Genomic DNA, 24,396 nt, shown 5'->3' on the forward strand with positions numbered 1-24,396 from the left:
CCCTTGGGAACTTACACATTTCTGCTAATGGCTTCTTTTAATCCCTTAAATAAAATGTGTCAAGAGCCACAAAAGAGATTTTTATTTTTTTTAAAGCAGAGCCACTTACTCGCCTGCAATGGAATGTTCTCTGTGAAGGTTAATAACATTTAGAATTCTTTACTCTCCTCCTTTTTTTAAGTATCTGTGAAGCAAAGCAGGAATAACATTGCCAAATTGTTCAGCAAAAGGAGATGTCTGCTCAAGAGCTAAAAAGGTACACTGGAGTCTGTCAGTTTTCACCATTAGCTGTCTCTTTTTCTCATCCTGCTGCTAGATGGAAGTGTACACCTCCCTAAAAAGATGAGGTAGTTCTTCAAATATGGAGACTTACACTAAACCTTCCTGTCTCCCCAATATTGTTTCTCATACAGTGGTGCCTCGCTAGACAGTTACCCCGCATGACAGTTTTTTTTGCTAGACATTGACTTTTTGCAATCGCTATAGTGATTCACAAAACAGTGATTCCTATGGGGGAATTTCGCTTGACAATGTTTGGTCCTTGTTTCGCAAACCGATTTTCACTAGACGACGATTTTGACAGCTCCCTCTGCACTTGCAAAACAGGTGTTTTCAGGACCTAAGCTTCACAAGACAGCGATTTAAACAGCTGATCGGCGGTTCGCAATGCGGTTTTCCTATGGCCAATCTTCGCCAGACAACGACGATTCTTCCTCATTGGAATGCATTAAACAGGTTTCAATGCATTTCAATTGGGAAATGCTTTTCGCTAGACAATGATTTTGCTAAACAGCGATTTCAGTGGAACGGATTATCATCGTCTAGCGAGGCACCACTCTATTTATAAAATACCATTACCATGAACTTGCAGTAGTAGAAACATAATGAAAACATCTTCTTTCCTCCAAAGCACATGATTTTACATCTTTAGAAGACAAGACAAGAAAAACAGAAGGAAAAAAGGACAATACCATGTAAGTAAAAAGAGTTGCAGACCTTGACCTGGTGCTGAAAAATGCGTAGCAACTTTTGCAAATTTTAAACAGAATAAAATACACAAAGGACATCTGATCCAAAAGAAGGAAGCTGAATTGGATAAACCTCCACAGCATAAATTGTTTATTACAGCAGATCTGATGAATCAGTGGGCTGCATCTTATGCATATGCATTTCTTAACCTATAGGGGTATGCGCACCGACTTCAGTACAACTTCTCCTGAAAACAGGACTGCAGTGTCTTTTTCTGAACAGAGGACGGCAATAGCAGCAAAACTAACTGAAAATCTACAGGTGTCGGTTCTCCCAAAATGGGGCCAGTTGTGAAAATAGCCACGCCAGAGGCTCATCTGTTTGTTACGTAACTGCCAAAAGCACAAAGCCAGGCCCAGAAGCAAAGGATCCTACACAAAAGTGTTGTGATCAGCTTTCTGGAAAAATCTAAATGCATGCTGCTTTAAAAACTGACTTGAAGCAAACAAGACAATTCTATTTCAAGGAAAGGAAAGGAAGGGGTTAGGATCCTAATGTTTCTGCTTTGAGAAAAGCCATGGTCTCTAATCCAGTCATAGGAGTTCTGGTTTGAACACCTAGCACAGCCTTGTGGGTTGGATAGCTCAGTGGGTTGGAGCGGGGGTGGTGGTGGTTCAGAGGTCTGATCTCCCACTAGGCCTTCCAGAAGAAGAGCTGGCCTGAATGGCCTGTTGGGCAAGCTGTACAGCCCGGAAGAAGGACTAGTAAACACTTCTGAGTGAAAAAGCCTGGAGGAATCGACTTGACAGCACATCATTATCATGATTAGACTCTACCAGGTTAAGATTACCATAGGGTTTTGTTTTTGATCCACCTGCAGGCCTTTTTGTTCTTAGGGCCGACAGAGTGACTAAGCTCATCTGGCAGTCACCCACCTCACTGCTTCTTGGAGATTTCTCAGAAGCCTTCCCTGACCACCACTAAGACCTGAGGTTGTGGAACGCCAAGGGTTCCGCCTTGTGCCATGCGATCTGGCACAGGCTGGAGCTTGCTGTCTGGCTTTAAACTCTGTTAGTGTCTAAGCTTTGGCGTCAAGCCAGAAGCGGCAGCAGCAGCAGCTTCTGGAGCTACCTTCCCATGCTTCTCTCCAAAGCCAGGCCCATCCCTTTTTAATAATTTCATACCCCAAGGGCTTCCCCTGATTTCCTCATCATACATCCTGTGTGCCTCAACATTCACGGGCAGAAATCTTATTATAGAAAGTAATATTTCCATATGGTGTTGCCATACAGTGTGCAGAAGTAAAGGCTGGTGAGAGACAATGAACTCAAGTCTACGCTACACATGCTTTCTGCAATATACACAATGGCTGCATAGAACATTTCCTACTGGAACATTCCTATCTAAGTCCCAGCAAGTTTAGGAGCTTCATTTCTTCAGAAGTTTCAAGGCCTGCGTAACTCCAAAGCATGGCTCTAAAACCATGCCAGAAGTTGGGATGCAAAACTGGAGATCTATAATTCATTTTGAATTGGACTGTTGTTATCCTCAATCTCTTTGATGCTACCATGGTGTTTTTATATAATATCCACAATACTGCATGTGAGAACAGCTATAAGCGAGATAAGAACCAAATAATCTTCTCGTGAAAGCATAGAAAGTGCAATAAAGTATTTCAATGACATGGAACAGCTCTTACCCTTCAGAATTGAGAGTCTCATTCGGTTTTAGAAGCAGCTGGGATAAGGTCGAGAACAGCTTCAGACGCATTCGGGCATCTCTGGATGTCTGGAGGCATGTTTTAAGGATGCAAATAAAATCCTTAAGCGCTTCACCTATTACAGGGCCTAAGACACAGAAGTGGAATCATTGGCCAAGACCCTATTTGGGGTTCATGCATCATACATATCTGTGCACGTAACTGTCCTCTGTGGCACTGCTGCACGAAACAACGACACAAGGGAATCTCTGAGTGGGTTATCCTTGTTGTGCAGCCACTCAGGGACACTTATTAAGGACCACACTTATCCACAGTTGCAGAAGACTGCACAAGCACAGCCCCCTGAGCAATCTTCAACAGATGGAAGAACCCCCTTGTGTAAATGCAATGTGTTGCCCGTCTGTCCCTTCCAAGGTGGCTAAGAAAGCGAAACCTTTTGCGCAATCGGAGTTGCGTAAACATAACGATCCAATCTGAACCAATGAATTTTGTATTCAATACAACTAGCATACCCTCACACCAAAGGACTTAGCACTGGAAACAGGAAAACCTGCAAAATGAATTAAACTATTGGCTTTTGGGGTGGCAAGCCCCAAAGACAGGATCACCTTCATATGCAAATACCTTAGCGTTGTTGGGCAAGGTAGAGGGCAGCCAAACAGCACCCTGGGCTCATATATGAGCACTGTGGTGCAGCAGTTAAACTGCAGTACTGCAGCCAAACCTCTGCTCACGATTTGAATTCACAACAGGTTCAGATAGTCAGCTCCAGACTGACTCAGCCTTCCATCCTTCCAAGGTCAGTAAAATGAATACCCGGCTTACTGGGAGGCAAGCAGTTGTTTGCATAATCATGCTGTAAACTGCCCAGAGAGTGGTCTGGGGTAATATATTTCAAAACAACCATCACCACCATATACTTCATGCTCCTCCTGTGTGGCTGGGAGAAGAACTTCAGTTACCTGAATGAGTGGCAATGACATCCAGCTGCAGCAATTCTGGAGAGTAGCACGTCCAGCTATCGTGAGTTAAAGATACCCATTCCATAAGCTGAGCCATATGCTGACGGTACAGGCCAACAATGCCTTCCAAGTGCTGCACCTTAGCCAATGAAATCATTGCATCCTCTATCTGTTGGATGGAGAAACGAAAGGCAAAGAATCAAGGAGACTCGTTTCAAGACAGGGGCTGAAGTGGCCAGTCTTAACAACAATCCAGCTAGCTACCATTTTCAAGACGGGGGCCTTAATACCTTCCGAGATATCCCTGAAGCTTCGAGCAAAGAGCTGCTAATACCCTCTACTCGCACAGAATTGCAGGCAAGAAAGGAAAGTATAATCACACACAACTGAACAGGAGGTGCTGGATTTAGCATCAAGGAGTTCTCTTATCTATGCACACACAAACACACAACATGTGAAAAAAAATGTTTTAACGGGAGTAAGGTGAGAGAAACCAAATTAAGCAAGAGTCAGAAAATTACAAATCAGAGAACCTCTTTTAAACAATATACTGTATATCCAAAACAAAACAAAAACTAAACAATTTTTTTTAAAAAGCACTGAGGTACCTAAATGTACAACAGCATGGATCTCACAGGAAGTAACATAGTAGATGTGATCTCTTGACCTAATGTGTCCATATCCAGCTGCATGCTTGAAGACAAGAGCTCATATTAGGCAGAGCAAGGCAGGTGCCTCATGCAACAGATGCTTGGGGATGCAGGGATCTATGCCACATGGCCCACAACAAGCCTCCTCAGCTAGCCTGAGCTTTTACCTGTGGTGGAAAACACTGTCCCATGAGCAAGGGAATGCACAGAAAAAAGTAAAGCAGGCTTAACATATTCCTCACAGAAGAGAGAGAAAGGTAAGATTCTCAGGATTATAATGCATATACTGGTCAGCTAGGAAAAGTCTTCTGCTTCTCAGAGTATGTTTATCTGAATGCCATCAGCACTGAAGAGGTATTTGAGACCTGTCTTATCAACCTGCTTTTCTTCATAATCACACTCTTTCAGGAATGTATTCTTTCAAACAAGCAGGCCTCCAGACCGAAGGCTGAGACCTCCCTGGCTTTGGAACAAGCTTAAACATTTTCATACCATCTGTCACCCTTCCTGACTCCTGTGCATAAAATAATGCAAAATTAACCTATGCTAAATGCATAAGTTTAAAGCTAACTTTCAAAATTATGACTTTTTGGAAAGTGCCTCTTAGTGTGACAAGAGTCATAAATACCAACTCGTGTTATCATGCCTAGAAGCAACAGAGCAGGAAGTAAAGCAGGCATTAAATGAAGGAGTAGGTCAGGGAACCGAGCTTGTTTTGGCCACCAAAGCGCTTTATAAAAAGGTGGGTGCTTGATTTATTTGGCATTTGACTTGGGAACAGAGTGATTTATGAAAGCAGGAGAGTCATCAGTGGAAAAACGGAATGAAACTGAACGAAATCTAATGAAATAAAATAAAAGGCCAGTCTTTACCAGAGGCATCTTGGGCTCTTGCCTCTGATTTTAAAATAAGGATTGAAACACTTCAGAGAGTTGAACTGGCAAAGATAAGTGAAAAAGGCAAAAGCAGGGCTGCATCCTTTAACCAGACACCAAGAAGAAACAAAAATCCTACCTGAAGGTGATACTAAAAAGACCAGTAACATTTGCAGCTCGTTTTTAATGATCTCCTAAGCATATACAGCTCTAGGCTGAACACTAGGAATCATATTGTTTATACGTTTGGAGGGTTTGCTCTTGCTTTATGATCTTTCTTTCTCTCTCTCTCTCTGTGAGTGCGTCTGTTTTCTACAATCAACCCTTCTGTAATTATTTTGGAAAAACCACCGAGGCCCTTTCTCAACAATGCTAGTTCCAGGAGATTAAAACAAATTTAGCCTTTGAGACCCCTTCTTTATGGATAATCTTCTCCCTTCAGGGAAACTTCACGTAAAGGATTTCTAATGAAGCCCAGACAGGATTCTGAAATCCTGCCGGGGAAACTTGGTACAGTGCATAATTAGTAATGATAATTAAGTAAGACTTTATTTTCAGCTTTTCACCCAGTGGCTTAGAGAATAAGCATAATTTAGTGAGAGAACACAGGCTTTGCCTGTAAAAAAATCCTCAGATTCAACCCCTGACACCTCCACCAGGAGGAAATCAAACAACCAGATAGGGGAAAGGCTTCTGCAAAGACCCTGGAGAATTGCTGTGAGGCAAGACTGTACTGGACCACTTATCTAATTCGGTACATATCAGCTTTGTCTTTCTGATGAGTCATAGGAGTGAGTCATTCCATGGCAACAGCACACAGCAGGAAACCTGTGGTCCTACAAATGTTGCCAGATTTCAACTCTCATCTATATGGGCAACGATCAGGAATGGTAGGAGCTGGGGTCCACGAACATCTGGAGGGCCACGGATTCCCCACCAGGAAAGCTAGAATGGGCAGCTTTGCCAAGCGCAGGTGCCATTTCTGGCCCTTCAGTCAGTGGGTCACTAGTGTGCCCTCAATGCCCACTGACCCAACCCGAAAAAGAAAACTTGCTGTGAAGATGCCTCCAAAATTTCTAGAGGAAAGGTGGCTGGCAACTTACAGACTATGCCTTGGCCCTTTTTTCTTTAGGATGTGACTAAGCCGTCAGGGACTGCCTAGGGGTGCTGCAGATGGTTGAGAAACAAGATACTGTATGGCACATAAGGGGCTCAAATTGCCCACGGTGTGCTTCCTGCCTCCTCCAATCCCTCCCACTCCACCCAGAGACCTTTGGGTAGAGTGAGCAGCATATAAGTTAAATAAATAAATAATAAATTTTTAAGAGACTGCTTTTCCATTCTAAATTATGAACGTCCAAGGTTAGATCTGCAAAAGACTGCTAAGTTCAACGACATTTTGCTTCAAGCAAAGGAAAGCAGGCTGAAAACACAAGACAGGATTCCGTAATGGCGGTTCTTCCAAGATTACCTTTTCGTGTAAGTGTCCAACGTTTGGTGGTATTGCCATGATCGTTACCAAAACCTTGGTTAATTGCAGGCTTACTTCTTTACAGTCGTCTTGGCACACTTCAATGAGAGCTTCCACGCAGCAAAGCAACTGGGTCACGTAGAAGACCTAAAAAAATACAGGCAAGAAGTGAATCTTTTGACAAGGCATGTGTTTCCCCAAGGAATGTTTCACGCCCGGCTTTGATATGCTCTAGCTGGAGAGCTCCAGTCCAAACTATTTCCTCTTAGGGTAGATGAGAATCTTTCTGCGACGGAGGCTCACTTCGGGCTCACCCCAACAGTTACAACAAATCCAATGAAAAAGGATGGAGACTGGCCATGGAAGCCCTCCTGACTGGAAGCAATCATCAGTGTTATGAAGGCAGCCCTAAAATTAGCTGTGCGGGCATATAAAGCCTACGGATCCATGGCAGATTAATGTACAAGGATTCTGAAGGTTTGGATCCTGGGGAGTTGTAGGGTTTTGGGGGGGTTCCCCTTACCTCCTCAGATCGTTGACTGATTTCAGGCTGGGAGAGCATGTTAGAAAGGTAGACCAGATGAGGCTGCAAGATCTTCCTTGGCGAACCTCGTATCACTGCTGCTAGCACCATAAGGTAAGATGGCATAGGCGCTCTCTCAAGATCAGACACTATTAACTTTAGGGACACCGCTGGGCTGACAAACACGCCAATCAGCTTTGCTGCTTCCAGACACTGGAAAAGGGAGAACACATAACATAAGCTGACTGGACTCTATCAAGCGTAAGATGTCCATTTGTTTTTTTTTGTTTTTTAAATAATTAAAAAGTGAGGATGCCAGCAGTTTTCTTGCTCTTTTCTTTCTTTCTTTTAATGTTTCAGAAAATTGCCTTGTAGGCTTTTCCATTCCTCCCCTCGCTCCTAATTATATGCATGACAAAGTTTTCTTGAAGGGTAGCGAGAAAGCTCAAAATGAATGCTCACATGTCTTCTTTCAACACCGGCCTCTTAATGCTAAGAAAATCCTGAAGACACAGAATTGAAGCACGTCATGTCCAGTGTTAACAGAACATTTTAGCTCCTTATTGGGCAGAAGCCTACACACAGGCTTTATTCACTAAGGGTTTCTTTTTAAATATCCTTTTGACACACAGCCACACACCAGAAATAAATTTAAAGGAAAGGAAGAAGTGTATATGGCCTTCATATTTTAAAAACTTCCAAAACTGTATTAGGAGAAACAGCCTTGCCTTCTTCTGAGATAGAAAGTACAAAGGGACAAAACATGACTGAAGACAATTCATATTTACTTGTACGCTGAAGCTCAGCAGAGAACAGGTTCTTTCATAACTGGAGACTCTGGAAAGATCAGTTTCTTTCCCTACATTTACCAGTAGATGCTTTACTGTGAGTCACCAATGGGATGTATTCACACATAACAGTTAGCCAGGATCCCTGATTCATTCTGGCTTGTCATTAAGGAGCAGCACGCTGATGGACAGAGCTTCTTCGGGCCCACCTTTGTCCTCCCTATTCAACAGCAGGGAAAGCTAATCCGAAATGGATCACTTTTTGTGGTTTGTGGACATGAGGTTTCGATTTGTTGCTTTCAAACAAGACAGAATTTGTAAGTCAACAATAAACCCTGTATGAATGTGCCCAAGAAGAAGATAGGAAGGTGCTTTATACCTAATCAGATCATTAGTTTGTCTGCATCAAAGGGTTCTGCATTGGAGCTTGGTATGTTACCTGGGATCCACTGCACATTGCCCCCCAAACAATGAAAACGCAAGTGGTTGAAAATCCACTTCTGGTTTTGTAAGAACACGTCTCTGGATGTAACATGTCTGTGTTGGTCTCTGTGTGTGCTATTTTTCTTTCTTCTTTAAAAGAACATCTGGATAGCTCAGTGAGTTGGGTACCTTCTGCAAAGCCAGGAGTTGGGAATTTGATTCCCCACTGTATCTCCTTGGAGAAAAGCTAGCTTGCATAGCCTTGGGCAAGCTGCACAGTCTAGGATGGCTCCAGAAGAAGGGAATGGTGGTAAACCACTCTGAGTCCTGTGTATCTAAAAAGAAACCTGGAAAAGGTCCCCAAAAGTTGGAATTGACGTGACAACACATAGACAGCCAGTCAAGTGTCATGGCTAGAGTGCCAGACTAGGAGGAGTCAGGAGAACTGGGATCAAATCCCCACTCTGCCATTGAGATGCATCAGGGGGAGAAGGAAAGCTCTCACATATTTTGAAAACCCTATTAGGATCACTTTAAATTGGATGTGACACAACAGCAACAATATAGCAAGTGAAACAAAAATAACCCCTTAAAGACTAACAGATCTACAGTGGTACCTTGCAAGACGAACGCCTTACGGGATGAAAAACCGCAAGATGAATGTTTTTTTCAATCGCTATGGTGCCTCGCAAGACGGCTTCTTCTATGGCCGTGCTTTGCAAGTCAATTTTTGTTCCGAGACCAATGCCTCACAAGTCTTGTTCCGAGACCAATGCCTCATTCTTCTAGCGAGGTTCCCATAGGAATGCATTGCAATGCATTCCTATGGGAAGCTGCTTTTCGTAAGACCATTTTTTTGCAAGACAGCGCTTCTCGCAGAACGAATTACATTTGTCTCGCAAGGCACCACTGTATTTCAGTGTGGGCTATTGTGGATTTCAATCCACTTCTTCAGATACATGTAGTATAACAGTAAGGCTACCAGGTTTAGAAGGGAAGTGGATGGGAAAAAGAATAATGATAATAACTACCATCCCCCAAAATTCATATTATTCTTTCACCATTATAATACGTTATCGCTCACAATAATGACACAAAACAAGGATGTGCAAGTTCTTAAGACAGAAGTTTTAAATGGAATATACGACAAAAACAAAGTGGACTATCTAAAGATTTCTTCCACACTCAGGAAAACAGCAGGAAAAAAGCATTAACTTGCTATGTTTGAACACCAATTAAGGCCATCACATGGAACAGGCATAGCTGAATATTAAGGGAGGATTTACACAGCAGAGAAAAAGAGATAACATGATAAATTAACCATGAACTGCACATAGTTTTAAAGTGGAATTTATCTCTCTAAGACATTTACACTTTAATCTCTTGCTTATTTCTAAGAGGCTGTTAATGCTGAGTTTGGCCAGCACAACAGGCAAAGCATAATCTAGTAATCAATGCATAATAATCAAAGAGAAATACATTTAGGTGAATTGTGTCAATGGAAGTTTCCGATCTGTTGATTACAATTAAGGATCACTTCTCATGCATTTAAAAATCACGTGCAAAGAAAGACATCTAAACCTCAGCTACAGCAAACCACTGAAACACTGACAACTACGTAAGTGTTGACTTTCTAAAATTTCATGGATCTAACCATTGGATTTAAGTCCAAGGATGTCACTGCATCATGTCTAGCCATGGACCACCATCATACAGGTGCAAATTTTCCAAATAATGAAACTTCTGGAAGTGAAATGAAACAGTTCAGAAGACTGACTGATAGAGACAGGCATGAACCACTTGGCCAAAGAGGTGAACAGTGCTTCCTAGCCCCACCTCCTCTGGTGGGCACCTACTCAGAGGGAGCACCCTGGCTTTCCTGCCCCACCTCCTCCGCACCTACTCAGAGGGAGCACCCTGGCTTTCCTGCCCCACCTCCTCCAGGCGCTGCCTCTGAGTGGCGCCTGGCAGAGGAAGGAAGGGCTGGGAAGTGGCAAACACTTGTTCAGTTGAAAAACAAACCAGCTTCAGTTCGTCGGTTCATGCCCATTTCTACTGAATGTATTACAACATTTTTCGAAATGTAATGTAGCATGAAAATGAATAGCCTGAATCCTGTTGGTATTTACAGGTACACAACTTGTGGGGACGTGGTGGTGCTGTGGGTTAAACCACAGAAGCCTCTGTGCTGCAAGGTCAGAAGACCAGCCATCATAAGATCGAATCCACGCGACGGAGAAAGCCCCTGACACTTGTCCCACATTCCTGCCAACCTAGCAATTCGAAAGCATGTAAATGCAACTAGATAAATAGGTACCACCACGGTGGGAAGGTAACTGCATTCTGTGTCTAGTCACGTTGGCCACGTGACCATGGAAAGTGTCTATGGACAAAACGCTGGCTCTACGGCTTGGAGACGGGGATGAGCACCACGCCCTAGAGTCAGACAAGACTGGACTAAATGTCAAGGGGAACCTTTACCTTTACCTAACTTAGGGAGAATCACTGATGGACTGTATTGAAATGACCATACTTACATTCCTAACTATGATTCTGTGTTCATCTGAGCAGACGCGGTACAAAGTCCGAAGCAGCAGTTCCATGTGCTGTGTCGTGTGGTCCTCGGCATGTTGCAATAAGATCACCAGAAGCTGGGATGCCTTTACTTTTGTGCCTTCAACCCAGTCAGTCATATCATGGCAGAGACCCGGAAGTATTTTGGAGAGGTTCCTGGTCACAAGCTCCCGGCACCCTAGTTCTGGACGAGTCACTGGGACAGGGGAGAAACGGAAAAGAGAGGGCTCAAATAGAGGAACAGTCAGAAATACATTTCAAACCCTTTTAAAATGTCATTATTAAAGGGAAAAATGACTCCAAATCTGTCAAAAGAATATCTACCTGCATGGTAAATTCCCAAATATTAACTGCCATGGTTGGGCAATATCTATAAGCGGACATAAAATTGTATTCTTGAAGGAAATAAAATTCATTGGCAGTTCAACGTAACTATAAATAAGGACACTTTTACCTTTCAACAGCTAAGAACACGGCTTCGCAGCATCAAACACAGCTCAGAGAAACACCCCTCTGATTTTATTCTCTAAATATAGCATAGGATGATCAACACTTTTTCAAGCATTAAGATCTTAATCAGAGGCTCTTCTTAGAGAATCCTCTATTTCCAGGGATGAGAGAGGTGGCAGTGAGGGAGAGTGCAGAGGTGTTTACATGGGCAGTGTCATTTCTTGTTAGGTTACATTATGGAACAATTATGATTCTCTAAGCTTCATGCCTGCTTTTATTTTTGTTTTTCTGTCATTAGACTTTTCTGTTAAAACCTACTGCATTTTAAAATGAGTCCCAATGTCTATTAATATTGATTGTCTGGAGCTTTAGTCTTCTTCATTGAATACAAAAGCAAGAGATACATTTTAGAATGAAGAACATCCAGTTCTAACAACAGCCGTGTAAAATGGTCTTGACTAAAAGAGGCAGACTCTCACTCAGAGAAAACCCTGGAACCATTTCCCAGCTTTGCATAGGACCCTCTGCTTGTGTGGCTATCCGGGATGTGTGTGTTTTTTTTTTAAATAAATGAAGTTAAAGTTAAACAGGATACAAAACACAGAAGTATTTGTGAGGCACCTACTTAAAGACGAGAAACTTCAAAGGCTCTGCGAGCTGAGGTTCCTTTCTGTCATGGAAGAGAGCCTTCGGATTATGGAAATTGATGGCAAACAACAAAGAGGTCAAATACAGAAATCTTGCCTCCAAAGACAAAGATAGAGAGTGGCATCCTATTTGACCAGAGGCACAGTTTTTTTTCAAAAGATTTTTGACTGGCCCTTTTCAACAGCTCCCTTAATTTTGTGACGCACAAACCCAGCTATTTCATCCACATATCTCACGGCTGTCATTTCTCTAACCTGTCTACATCCCTTTCCTAAGGCAATCTGTGTGTGTTTCTCTCCCCCCCCCCCTTTCTTCTCTGTAGAAATCTCTTGTTAGGATGGCATTGAATTTCTTTTCTGGCAACCTCTGACAATGCGAGATCAAAGCACAGGGAGGAAGAGGTGTCAGACTCCTTTGCTTGCAGCTACAAGGGAGAGGGGTAAAGAAAAAGGTTCCAGCCGCGGCGGAGGAACAGGGAAGCAAGCTGGTGGGCTGTGCACTTTAGAGGTGAAGAAATTCATTCTTCATCAATCATTTGCAAAAAAAAGAAAGAAAGAAAGAAAAAGTCACAAGAGAAATTAACACAGAAACCCAATACAATGTTGGAAATGAAAACTAAGGTGCTCATATAGAAAATAATAATAATCAAGCCCCACCAAGTCAATTTTCACTCATGGCAACCCTTTTCAGGTTTTTCCAGATAGTTGAGTGTTTGGAAGTGATTTGCCATTTCTTTTTACTGAGAGTGCCCTGGCCCTGTGCAGTTTCCCCAAGGCCACACAGGCTGGCTCTTCTTACAAGAGGCACAGTAGGGAATCAAACTCCCAACTTCTGGCTCTGCCGCCAGAGACCCGCATCATTGAGCTATCCAACCAGAAAGGGGAGGAAAAATAGTCATGTTCATTATGTCTACTTATTAAACATGACCTTGGAGCAACTGGCTTCAAAACCCTGCCAGTCAGAGGGGGTCATAATGGGCTAGAATGAATGAATGTATAAGGCAGCATCCCATGTACCCACTATGGCCTTGTTTTGCAGAGCACAGAAGTAGATGAAGAGTTCACCCACATGACTTTATAGTTAACAAGTGCACAAAACCCACATCAGAACACAACATGAATCTTCTTTCCAGACAAGGTAAGAATTTACTAGGTCAAATGCCTAGAAGGCTCTGCTATTTGCTATTAATCTTTTCCTGGGAGATATAATTAGATGTTGGAAGGCATATCACACTAAAAGATAGTTCAAGGAGGCAGTTGGGGTATTGCCCAACCTTGTGATCTACACTTGTTTCCCGAAGAACATTGTCTCACGCAGCTCCCAGAAGGCTTGGTATCACTCTATGGGGTACATCTCCTGTTTTGGAATTTATCCCTTGACTCTCAAGGCTCAAATGAAACTGTTAGAGCTACTTCGGGATAACTGTTTTGAGGATGGTATCACATGATAACTCCAAAGCGTTTTAATAACTCTAATATGTTGTTTTGCTACCAGCAACAGGCCTTTAGGGCCAAAAAGTGCTGCTTTTTTATATTTGCACTTTTCCAAACTATGTTCAAAAGAAAGAAAAATAAGGCTCAAAAAAACTCCAGTTTTTACACCCCTGCTTTATTATCCAGGCACAACTCTTGGGCCAGGACACTGATCACGTTATGGACAAATCAGGTTCTAGAACAGACCTTGAGTTGAGTTAGAAATAAAGGCCAGGATCCTTTTGAGCTACTTCAGGGCCTCACGGTTAGCTGTCTGCCTCAAGCCTCTAGCCGTTTTGCCCTACTATGGAGCCTTTTATGGCTGTATAAGAGCTTGGGTAAGTTTCTTGAATATCTGTAGTTGCATCAAAATATGTGTGGGCTAGAAAGAAATGTGAATGAACCAAGCATCCATTCTGGATGAGTACCTGAAAGCTTTTCTCTGTGGCTGAAATAGGCATGGCAAGATTAATATTATAGACTGACACAATGTATAGAGTAACAGCAATAACCTCCGGCAGGTAGAGGTTCTCTCTCTCTCCTTTTGTCTGTGTCTGTCTTGGAAGAACAACCGGCAGAATTGTGTTAGACCCTCCACAGAGGACAAAGAAAGCGACAAAGTTTCCAGATGTTTTTTTTAAAAATCAGCTTTGTTCTTACAAGTAGCCCATAAGAATTCCCCTGTTTTTTCTCATCCTGAAGCTTGGTGTGCTTGAGGGCGGCACGGGAGAGGGCCTTCTCTGTCGCTGCTCCCAGACTCTGGAACTCCCTCCCACTGGAGGCAAGCCTGGCCCCATTTTTGCTGTCTTTCTGCAAGCAGATGAAGACCTTTCTTTTCAGGAAGGCTTTTCCTTACTGACTGGTGGACTGAGAGCGGACTTAGAAATGGTTTGTTGTGCTCTGTTGCTTTTAGATTTGTTTTCAATATTAATTTCACTTACCATTTTAAATATAAGGCTTATTCAATTATTTTAAAATATTTGTATACTTTACAGTTTTTAGCTTTTCACTATTGACTTTCTAATAATATAAGCTGCCTTGGGTCCTTTTAAGGAGAATGGTGGGGTAAAAAATATTTTAAACAAACCAACAAACAGCACTGCTCTTTTCTGTTGGTTCTATTGGTTGTTTCCAATTCCCTTTAGTTTTAGGTTTGGGGAGGGTTGGCTCCCATTATAGCATTGGCCGGCATTTCCATTTTCACCAACCAAGGACTCCTTCTCCTGTCAGTTTCTTGATTTTCTTTTTAAAGTGTGGATGTCGACAGAGCAAAGCATCTGGCTCGTAGCCACCTATAATCTTCATCATCTTTCTCCAGAACAACATTGGGTACCCTGTGGGCTCAGAGTTATTCTCAGGAAGTAAGGATTACATGTCAAGGAACATTTGTTTTTTGTTTGGCAGTGTACCTCTTTATTATATCATATTTCAAACTTTAAAATTAAGTATTAATTTCTGAATATTCTTTTGTACTTTATTCCATTTTTTCTTTAAGAGGCAGTGTTCCACATCAAACAGTTAAATGCTAGAGATCTGGGCTGGAGACTGTCAATTTGCATGTATTTTGCATTATACTCACATCCTTGAGGATAAAAAGACGGCTCACAACAGAAGTCACACTTATCTTTGATATCATCTTCATTTTCTTTTTCCCATTGCGAACCAACTTTTTTCCAATATGTCAGAGCTAGCTCCCTAAAGGTAAAACAAAACCATAACACGTACTGTATTCTGCATTATAAGCAATATAATGAAAGATGCTTTTCGCAAAAGGCAAAAACTATAATTCATTTTGAACTCACCTGTAGATAGCAATTCTTAAAAGCCACATCTTTGAGGCAAGATCTAACAATTGCTGTTTCAAACTTCACAAGGACTGCATTTATTTTTACTGTAACACTGAGTGACTCTCTGTGTGTGTCTCTGTGTGTGAATGAGCTATAACAGATTCAGCCCCACTTCAGTAGTGCCTAAGATCAACTCAAGCCAGGTATGCTTCAGTGAAGAGATGGTTCACACATTCCACCAAGAGTCATCAAAAGGTGAGGGATCAGAACACCAGCAGATGCCACCCAGTAAAGTGTGCCAGGGAGGACCACGTACCTCCCTGATTCTGTGAGTCTGTTCTCTGCCTGAGTAGAGGGGATTGTGGCTGTTTATTGGGAACGGTTTGACATATCCAAGCTCTTGAATTTTATTAGCACAGTAAACTGAAAGACACAAATTTAGAATCAACTGGACATCAAAGCTCACCCACCATCCCTGCCACCCATTAAGAAATTTTACTTTGGAGCACCTTTCGTCAAGTCAAGAAATTCCTCATTTTATCTGAATAAACCTTGCTTCTTAAAAGATTCTGTGTGTGAATAAACAGTCTGGTTAGAACTGAAAATAATTCATTTCCCTTAACTGCTACAAGCACAGAAGATGGCTTTATACAAATGCTGAGGCTGACATATACAGGAAATATGTGGAGTTTTGCCCCTGGCATCTTGCACCCAACAACGCCTACATATTGACTGAAATGTCTACAAAACGGATGGTTTTGCGAATACAGCCGTTCACATACAGACTTTTGCACTATCAGGAATCCCAGTCGTGCACGTTTTCTGATAGTCTCTGTAAAAATGTTCATAGGCAAGAGGCTGGGAGTCAAATTTCTCCCCAAGCACCACCCAGAAAATGCAACAAACCGAGAATTTATTTAAAAACCAAGAGAACTAACAATCCCAAACTCTAAATGACCAGATGTCTATTTCTGTTTTTGATTTTGGGGTGGGAGGAGGCTGTGACCCCTTCCAACTGCAAAACCAAGTACTGTGAAGGTCTCCAGGAGCACCAAAATATCTATAATTCAAAATGTTCTTTCCTCGTTCTGCTTACTTGTTCTCATGCATTTCATCAGTAAGACCGCTGAGCAGCAGAGGGATTAACTTGTGAAAATAAGAATATCGGTCTCGCAGGTGCAGTAGCCACTCCCCAATGACACTGATAACAGCCTCTCTAACCTATTAAAAAACAAACCAAGGGGAAAAAAACTATATAGCGCATTCTACCTCTATAGGCATGTAAAGACAAGTTATGGTACAACAGAATCCGGCTGCTAAGCTTTTCAAGAGTCCTACTTTTTCACTGAATCGATCTTCAGAAAGAGAAATATAACTACAATGACAGAGTACCTAAGCACATGTTTTGAGAAAAGGAGAGTAAAAGCAGAAAGTTTATTTTCCTCTGGAATGTACACCACAGATTTGTGCACACATCTGTAACCACAGATATTGACCAACAACAGTCACTAAACTAATGGCAGAGAAAAGAAGGAAAATCTGTTCAAGAGTAATGCCACGTATTACATTTCATCTCTCAGCCATATCTGCCGGCCAGGACTGAGGAACTTGTGGCCCTCCCAATGTTGTGGGGCTGGCACCTCCATCAGCCTCAGCATCCCAGCCGCTGGCGAGACGTAATTAATGGAAGCTGCAGCCAGTCCATCAATACGGAGGGAGACACACTTTCCCCCTCCCTTTTGTAAAGGAAGATTTGCTGAGATTAAAACCTAGCCAAACAAAGTTACCTGTGGGATGTCATCAAAACACCTCTGAGCTAAGTGAGGAAGCACGTCATCCAGAGACTTCACATTGCCGAACTGTATCACTGCTCCCGTAGCTTGAACAACAGCAACACGGACTCGGTAGTGTTGGTGGGAAATGGTCTTCATGAGAGGATTGATCAGACTTTCTGACTGCAGGTGAAAATGCTCTGGTAAGGGGGGAAAGAAAATACAATCATCTCTTTAAAAGCATTATTCTACTTTAATTGCTTGTAATTGTATAATTTATGATGGTTTTAATTTTACTTGTTTTCACACTTTCAGTCCCCTCATTGGGAGAAAAGACGTCCTACAAATGACAATAAACAAACATTCTTTACAGCTGTACCTGCAAACCCTCATCCCACTCATGGTGCATAAGTGGGGGATATGGAGAGTCCAAGATACTCTTGACTCTTTATCACTGCTAGAGTTGATGGTGATTTGGAAGGTCACATGTTTCCCAGCCCTGGCATGAGTGGTTCCCAACCTTAGGTAACCCAGGTGTTCTTGAACTGCAACTCCCGTGGCAAAGGCACCTGGGAATTGCAATCCAAGGTTGGGTTACCCAAGGTTGGGAGCCACTGATTTAGAGCATCTTCTATAGCTGTGTAGTCTCTTAATTACACATCACCAAAGAGGCTGGCAGAAGATATGAATTTACACAAAACTGCTCATGCTAATTTATATATTGTTATATTCCATCAAGGGGTTTCTGACATAGGGTAACCCTAACGGGGTTTTGTTTAAGGAGGAGGGTTACCCCAGTGGGTTTCCATCCCCGAGTGGGTATTTGAACCTATACTTCTTGAGTCCTATGCTGGCACTCTGTCCATGATGCCATGCTGACTCTTGTGGTGTGTGTGTGTGACCTGTGTGCCATCTCCTTGAGTTTGCGACCCAGGTTCTAGATCTCAGTGGGCAAATGTCAAGCTTGCTGATCCCTTCTCCTCCTCCTCCTTGGGGATCCTCTTCCATTTGAACCAGACAGTGCTCCAAAGAGAGGGCACCTTCCAAAGGAGAACGGCCCATAGCTTCCTAGAAGAACGAGGCAGGAATCCCAGACCAAGCGGACCTGGCCCAGCGAGGGTGGCCCCGTTTTCTCCGGAAGGTCTCCGGGGTCCTCTAGCAGCCAGACCTTCCAAGGGAGGAATTCCCTCCCTAAAAACAGGGCTTAGGGCCACCCTGCATCCACACATCCCGAAACGTCCCGCTGGCAGCCCCACGACACTTCCATGGTGTCTGGGACAGGGCTGTGGGGCGCCTTGGAGGGGTCACCCCCTCTTTTCCAGGGGCACCTTGGAGGTTCACCCCCTCTTCCAGGGGCACCTTGGGGGGTCCCACCACTTTTCCAGGGATGCCTTGGGGGGGTCACCCCCTCTTTTCCAGGGGCGCCTTGGAGGGCCACCCCCTCTTTTCCAGGGGCACCTTAGGGGGTCACCCCCCTCTTTTCCAGGGGCACCTTGGGGGTCCTCCCTCTTTTCCAGGAGCGCCTTGGGGGGTCCTCCCTCTTTTCAGGGGCAACTTGGAGGGTCACCCCCTCTTCCAGGGGTGCCTTAGGGGGTCCCCCCCTCTTTTCCAGGAGCGCCTTGGGGGTCCCCCCTCTTTTCCAGGAGCCCCCTTCCCCCCCCAGCTCCCGAGGGCCCCACCTGGCATGGCCTTGGCACAAGCCGCCAGGGCGGCGCAGCCTTCGAGCTTGGCCTTGGGGTAAGGGTCGAGGAGGGCGCCGGCCAGGACGCGCCCCAGCTCGGGCAGGTAAGGCGCCAGGGCGGCGCCGCCGCCGTCGCAGGCCTGGAGCGTCTGGCCGAAGAGCTGCAGGAGGCCCAGGCGGAGCTCCTCGCAGGGCTCGCCCTCCTCGCCCGGGGCCGGGCCGAGGCGCCGGGCCAGGACCGGCATGAGGAAGGGCAAGGCCTGGGCCGGCTGGTTCCCGCGGCTCAGGCCCTGCGCGGTCAGTTCCAGCGCCAACTCCCGGCACCGCTCGGCCGGGTCGGAGGCCAAGCAGCGGAGCAGCGGCCGGAGCGCCAGCTTGCCGAAGACCTCCTGCACCACCGCCGGAGGCAAGGCCCGCTCCAGCAGCGCTTCTCGGAGGCCGGCCAGGGCGTCCAGCCGGCCTTGCCTCGAGTCCCCCTGCAAGGCGGCCAGGGGGCGAGACAGGGCCTGGCCGGCCTCGGCCACACGAAGGGCGTGCTCCCCGAGGGCGCCGGCTTTCTCCGCCATGCTTCCCGCACTCCCGTTGCTAAGGCCGCGAAGTCGCCAGGCCCCGTTGCTAAGGCCTCTTTCCGCTGACTCGCGGCGGCGAGCGGTGTGCTTTACGGCAAAGGCCGGAAAGCGAGGGAGCGGCTAGGAAACCCGCGAGGGCGGCTTTGGCGAGAGGGGCGTTCTAAACCGGAACCTGGGGTTAGTGGACTGCAACTCCCAGCAACCCTTGTCCCAAGGATCAATGACAAGGGATTCTGGGAGTTGCAGTTCACCAGCTTTTGGTGGCTGGATTTTGCGCCCCTTGTGCTGAAGCCAGCAAACCCAATCCTATACATGTTTGCTCAAAACAAACCATCGCCAAAAACCTTAGAATTTCAGAGCTGGAAGGGACTTTTGGGTCATTTAGTCCAGCCCTGTCAGAGATGCATAGTCTGTTAGGATTATTATCACCAGAGTGTGGAAAGGTTAATTTTTGGCACCACAACTCCCAAAATCCCCTACTGGTAGAGACAGTGGGATTTCAAGCATTGTTGTCCAAAAAAAAGGAACTTTTCCTACTTATGGGGTTTATAGAGGGTTGAGGGAAGAGACAAAAACTGTCCTTTTTTTAAAAGGCAGATTGTGGCTAAGGAAAGGGTTTTACTCTAAGGAGGCATCTTCCTATCTTTCTACATTTTTTAAATTATTTTAAATAAAATTCTTTATCACTTTTCCATGATAACATGCTGGATTGTGTTTTTTTTTTAAAAAAATATTGCAGTTCATTGTATTTTTAATTGTTTTCTCCATTGGGAGAAGAGCAGCAATAAAATAAACCAATGATTAAGAGTCTTTAACAGATGGGTGTGGATGGGAGGTACAATGAAGCTTTATTAGTGCTTTTACGCTACTGATCGGTCACTGCTATTTCCATTATATTTTAGTGTTCTTACTTTGTTTGGGATTTTAATTGCCTGTAAACCTGCCTGAATAGTGCCTGGGACAGTATAGAAATTAAAGTTACTTACTTATTTTAATTTACCCTATTTGGTTACGTGTTAATTTATTTTTATCGTGTTTTAATAATATTGCACATATTGTTGTTAGCCACCCAAAGTGGCCTGGTTGCCACATAGTGTGGGGTATAAATTTAATAAATAAATAAATAATACTTACTTACTTACACACCCAAGGTAGGGACAGGTCTCTGCAAAGTGGGGCTTTTATCCCAGGATATCAACTGATAGGACACAAAAATCTGTAGGTGAATCTACTGGAGCGTATTAGGAAAATCAGTAATTACATTTCTCAGCCCTATTTTCTCCCTCTCTCTTTTTCTCAAGCACATGCTTTTTGCTTTGGGGGAACAAAACACTCTCTTCTTCCTTTCTCAAGGGGGCCTCGCAACCATCCGAGGCTGGAGATGGTGCCACTTGCTATAAAAGCAAAAAGCAAAGCGTGCACGCTTACATACTGCTCCAGATTGCTTAAAGCACTCTCTGGGCAGTTTACAATTCAGTTGTGCGGGCCAAACATTCCCCCTCGCCCCGCAGTGAGCTGGATACTCAGGTTACCAAGCTCGGAAGGATGGAAGGCTGAGTGAACCTTGAACTGGCTACTGGGATCGAACCTGCGGGGTGAGCAGAGATTTGGCTGCCGTACTGCAGTTTAACCACAACGCCGCAAACCGTAAAAATAGCAGAGTTCCAGCTCTGGGAATCCTGAAGGGTTGCCGGGATGGTTATGACAGATGATGCCACAGTCCTTGCTCAGCATAAAGTTCGGAGTTTCTGACCCTGTCACTCTGCTGCGCCATCAAAACACCTGCTGAAACCCCGGGGGAAGCTGCCAGTCAGTGCCGACCCTATCAGGCTAAATAGACCAAAGGTTTCTCTCAATGCTGGACAGCTCCCAAGAGCTTAACTCTCCCTTTTGGGAAGAATTTATTTATTTCTCTGGTGCAACTCGGGACTCTGAAGAAGCGATGCTCCTACTGATTGTGATGCTCTCGTGCCAGAAGGATTTTGTGTCCACCAGTAGCATCCCAAAAAGGGCCTGGCGGGGACAGATCCTTTGTCAGCTGGTCCTCTTGTGTGTTTTTTTTCTTTCCAGGAGGGGAGGCCGAGCTTGCTTTTTGACTGACAGCCACGGGGACTTCCTGTGTGGAAGCCGCTGCTGTTGCTACTGGCAGGCTTAATGCTTTGTGTGCAACAAGAGAGAAGGGGGAAATCGGGAGGGAGGGAGGCAGATCCGTCTGGGGTGGCTGAATTCCCCCCCTTCTCTCTTAAACCAGGGCTTTTCTGAGATTGCAAGGGGGAGGGAAAGAAGGAGAAACAGGGATCCATCAGGATCTATCCAAAAGGAAGAGGAGGAGGAGGAGAAAGAGGCTGCACTGCGGAATAACGGGACTAGGGGGGAAAGGAAGAGATTCTTGTTAGTGGTACCTTGTCGTTGAACCAGCAATCCAGGTAATTTATCTATGGGCTCCCTCGATGATGCATGTCTCTGATTGTCTCTCCTAGGAAGAGATCTGACCCCCCCAACTTGCCTCTCTCTCTCTCTCTCTCTCTCTCTCTCTCTCTCTCTCTGTTCTTCCAGCAACCACGGCTGAGGTTTCCATTCAGACACCCGAAAGGCTGCTGCGGATCAAAGCAAGGGGAGGATGAATGGGAGGAAGGAGGGATGGCATCTTTCTCCATGGCGCTTGTCAGAGGGAGAGAAGGGCAGCCGGGGGGGGGGATGCTTTAGAAAAGGGGGAGTCGAGAAGCCATCAGGAAATCGCCTTTTTGGGGAATGAGAACCCCAAAAAATGAGGATGGAAGGAGGGTGTTTCAACGACTGGGCGCGGGGAGGGCCCTGGCTTGGCTCCAGGGAGGCGTTAAAGACCATGTTGGAAGAGGACCAAGAGGGAGGAAAAGGGGGAAGGCTTCCCCTCCTCTTGCATCTGGAAGGATTGGGACCTCCGCTGCCCTCCCTCGCCTGCTTCTTCTAAGCTCCTTGCATGGAGTCTTGCAAGCTTGCACTCTGCCCCTTTCGGAGAGGGCTTCATCCAGGCATCCCCCATACCATCCATCGGAGGTTGGGCGACCTTTTGGATCTGCCCCTCTCTGTTTGGTCCCCGAGAGAATTGGGTTTCTTACCCTTTCAGATTTCGTGTTTAACCGAGATGATGCCTTCTGACTTTGGAAGGATGGGGAGCCTTCTCCATTTCCAAAACCTCGGGGAACATCCTTGGGGGTTCTCTCCACGAGGAGACCTTCACCCCTGCACAACATCCTTCCATTTTGGCTCCAGGAAAGAGGAATTGTGAATCAATGAAAGCCACCTGGGGGTGGGGGGGTGGGGGTGGAAGAAGGCAATCTTTTTATTTGCTAATTTCCCTAATTTTGATGTTGGAGACGGTGGTCATTTGCAATGACAAACATGGTCCATTTCATTCTGGGTGAGCTTGGCATTGGCAATACAATGACAGATCATCTTTTTCTTTCTTGTTTGTCTTCTCATTTTCCTTTGATAACAGAGATGTACCTATTATACTCGAGCTATTATTTTTCCACTGACAAATACTATTTCTCTGAATATTCACCATCCATAAAGAAATCCAGGATCATAAATGCATGTTTGGGTTAAAAGGCGTGAAGTCTCCCCATAACGTACATTGGCCCCTACATCTGTTTAGAATCTATTGAATAAAGTGAACGGCAGTTTATTATTATTATTATTATTATTATTATTATTATTATTATTATTATTATTATTATTATTATTATTATTGTTGTTGTTGTTGTTGTTGTTGTTGTTGTTGTTGTTGTTCTTCTTCTTCTTCTTCTTCTTCTTCTTCTTCTTCTTCTTCTTCTTCTTCTTCTTGTTATATCATCATCATCATCATCATCATCATCATCATCATCATCATTATTATTATTATTATTATTATTATTATTATTATTATTATTATTATTATTATTATTATTATTATTATTATTATTATTATTATTATTATTTTTATTATTATTATTATTATTATTATTATTATTATTATTATTAGTGTAAAATTTTCATCTTTGGGTGGCCCTATCCAGTCTTGCTCAGGTCTTTCAAAAATAAAGGCTGTGGCTTCCTTTATGGAGCCAATCCATCGCACATTCCTCCTCTTCCACTTTCCTAGTATCCTTATCTTTATCCAAGCAGTGATTAGTGGGGTAATGATAAGACTGCTTCCTTTGGCATTTTTGAGATTTCTTCTTAACAGAGGAAAATCACCAGCTCGACAGAGCCCAGCTTCTCAGGAGCCGAGGTCCATATTTTCTTACCCAAAATCCTTTAATACCAAATCAGGCTAGTGCAGGATATAACGCTTGAAATGCTAGCGGTGCATTAGAATCCATGCTGCTTATGTGGGAGAACATGTTAGCATGGAATGATTTGTTGTTGTTTAGTCGTTAAGCCGTGTCCGACTCTTCGTGACCCCATGGACCAGAGCACGCCAGGCCCTCCTGTCTTCCACGGCCTCCCGGAGTTGGGTGGAATGGAATGATTACCTTTCTTGCAAAGCTCTGATGCAAAGCCTACGTTGAGGCAGCCGGGATTTCCAAACTGTTCCCCATTGGAAATTGTTGTCTGTTTACAGGCAGAAAGATGGCTGCCTCGTCCTCTTGCAATCTGGACGACGACGAGAGCCTGAAGGGATGTGAGCTCTATGTTCAGAAGCACAACATGCAGCAGATCCTGAAGGAGTGCATCGTGAACCTGTGTATAGCAAAACCCGACCGGCCGATGAAGTTCTTGCGAGAGCACTTCGAGAAACTGGAAAAGGTCAGTCGTTGGGGGATAGACACTCCGGGCAAGGCAGACATGTTCTTAAGAGAAGGCAGGGGGGGGGGGAAGGAAAAACACGCAGAGTGGAAAATATTGAGGAAGCTTCTTTCTGCCCACTTAAATCACGGGCGCACCACTAAAATGCAATGTTGGTCTTTGCCAGCCTTGCCTGAGGATGATGAGGATCAAATCTGTGAGCTTTCAATACACTGACATGTGCTCCATCTCTGAATGATGCCCCCTAAAAGCAGCTTCCTTTTATATGAAAACTCTCTGTAAAATTTCTGCT

General features: G+C 44.4%; 2 protein-coding genes across 2 annotated transcripts in view; one reads left to right on the forward strand and one right to left on the reverse strand.

Moving 5' to 3' along the window:
* The window catches only part of DNAAF5 (dynein axonemal assembly factor 5), a 28,690-nt gene extending 9,305 nt beyond the window's left edge, over positions 1-19,385 (reverse strand). The window contains exons 1-9 of the mRNA XM_072982992.2: positions 18,764-19,385; positions 17,100-17,284; positions 16,409-16,533; positions 15,105-15,220; positions 10,919-11,151; positions 7,171-7,383; positions 6,648-6,794; positions 3,652-3,820; positions 2,669-2,816 (exon numbers count right to left, since the gene is read on the reverse strand). Coding sequence (XP_072839093.2) covers positions 2,669-2,816; positions 3,652-3,820; positions 6,648-6,794; positions 7,171-7,383; positions 10,919-11,151; positions 15,105-15,220; positions 16,409-16,533; positions 17,100-17,284; positions 18,764-19,331 — 1,904 coding nt within the window. The 5' untranslated portion in view covers positions 19,332-19,385. The remainder of the gene's footprint in view (positions 1-2,668; positions 2,817-3,651; positions 3,821-6,647; positions 6,795-7,170; positions 7,384-10,918; positions 11,152-15,104; positions 15,221-16,408; positions 16,534-17,099; positions 17,285-18,763) is intronic.
* A 1,759-nt stretch (positions 19,386-21,144) lies between these two features.
* PRKAR1B (protein kinase cAMP-dependent type I regulatory subunit beta) overlaps positions 21,145-24,396 on the forward strand; it is a 95,668-nt gene continuing 92,416 nt past the window's right edge. Inside the window, exons 1-2 of the mRNA XM_072983003.2 lie at positions 21,145-21,760; positions 23,920-24,104. Of these exons, the coding sequence (XP_072839104.1) occupies positions 23,928-24,104 (177 nt within the window). The 5' untranslated portion in view covers positions 21,145-21,760; positions 23,920-23,927. The remainder of the gene's footprint in view (positions 21,761-23,919; positions 24,105-24,396) is intronic.

The sequence above is a fragment of the Pogona vitticeps genome, chromosome 13 (assembly GCF_051106095.1).
Source record: "Pogona vitticeps strain Pit_001003342236 chromosome 13, PviZW2.1, whole genome shotgun sequence".
In the NCBI taxonomy this organism is placed as follows: domain Eukaryota; kingdom Metazoa; phylum Chordata; class Lepidosauria; order Squamata; family Agamidae; genus Pogona; species Pogona vitticeps.